Below are 1,379 nucleotides of genomic sequence, written 5' to 3' on the forward strand. Positions count from 1 at the left end.
TTAACTCTTTGCTTTCTGTCTTAGGAAATCCTCTTTAGCAGTTGCCATAAGGTAATAAGATTGCCTCAACTCTCTTTCCTTATCCATAAGCTCTTTGTTAGTTTTATCCTGGTGAAGTGACAGTTGACAATCCATAAGGAGCTTATAAGCAACATCAGCATTCCTTTCAATATCAGAGAACAACCCTCTATTTAACCCTTTGAGATAAGATTTCAGCAACTTCAATTTTTTCACAACTCTGAACATAGTTGTTCCAATGGCTCCAACATTCCACCCAGCCAGGACTACTGGAAGTCAGGCACCTTAGACCACATGTTAAAGAACTTAAACGGTTTCTTCCTCCCTTGACACCCACCCCCACTAGAAATAAGACAAGGGCAGTGGTCAAAGGAACCCTCAGGTTGGAAGCGAGCAAACCAATCAGGCCACTTATTTAACCATTCATCATTTACCAAGACTCTATCAATTCTACCAAAGATTCTGGTCTCACTAGGCTGCTTGTTGTTCCAAGTAAAAAAAGCCCCAGTACTCTTCATATCCTGAAGATCACAGAGAGCCACAGTACTCTGGAAAGGTAGCATCTCCTCATCCTTAAATATTTTACCTATTCTTTCATTAGCAAACATAACATTATTGAAGTCCCCAAGCACCACCCAAGGTCCACACCCAGCAAGCCTGATGAGTGCATTCTAAAGTGGCACCCTATATTCTAATTTATTGAAAGCATAAACAAAAGTAGCAAAAAAAAAAAACAGAACCATCGAGCTTGTTGGTAAAAGAGACATGTATGTATTGTGCATCCATATCAATGAGAGCAACATCCAGTTTATTTTGTTTCCAAAGAATCCAAACTCTACCACCTGAGTGACAAGCAGTATTAGTAATATAACTCCAATTCTGACAAACATTACTAGCTACCCTATTTAGAGACTCAGGTTTAACCTTAGTCTCAAGGATCCCAAACAGGTCCACACCAGATTGATGCAGAAACCATTTAATGTATTTTTGTTTGGTATCACTGTTAAGGCCTCTAACATTCCACATTCCAAAGTTAATCATTAGAAGAGCAGGGATCCCCTCCCCCTCCTCCTTTATCAACCAATTCTGTAACCACTAAACCATTTTTACTACTTTCTTTGGCCAATTCAGCATTAAAATTCACTGTAAAACCAGAAGTTGGGTCCCCAGTCACTCTAGACTCATGCCTAGTCATGCGTGTAATAATTCTAGCAGGAGTAAAAATAGATCCCGGACATTGAGGTGCAGGTGTCACAATAGGAGTGGCAGCCACCCTAGACGTACCCTCTGCAGTACTTTGGACAGTCCCAGGTAAAGGAGGGAACTCCTTTGGATCCACTGCCACCCCTCCCACAGCCTGT

General features: G+C 41.2%; 1 protein-coding gene across 1 annotated transcript; it reads right to left on the reverse strand.

Moving 5' to 3' along the window:
- LOC141618494 (uncharacterized) lies at positions 1-1,044 on the reverse strand. Its single transcript, XM_074435608.1, has 3 exons — positions 784-1,044; positions 395-689; positions 1-287 (listed from the first exon to the last, which is right to left on the reverse strand). Exons 1-3 carry the CDS (start codon positions 1,042-1,044, stop codon positions 1-3), a joined length of 843 nt encoding a protein of 280 aa, XP_074291709.1.
- Between the last annotated feature and the right edge of the window lie 335 nt (positions 1,045-1,379).

Source organism: Silene latifolia, chromosome X (genome assembly GCF_048544455.1).
Source record: "Silene latifolia isolate original U9 population chromosome X, ASM4854445v1, whole genome shotgun sequence".
In the NCBI taxonomy this organism is placed as follows: Eukaryota; Viridiplantae; Streptophyta; class Magnoliopsida; order Caryophyllales; family Caryophyllaceae; genus Silene; species Silene latifolia.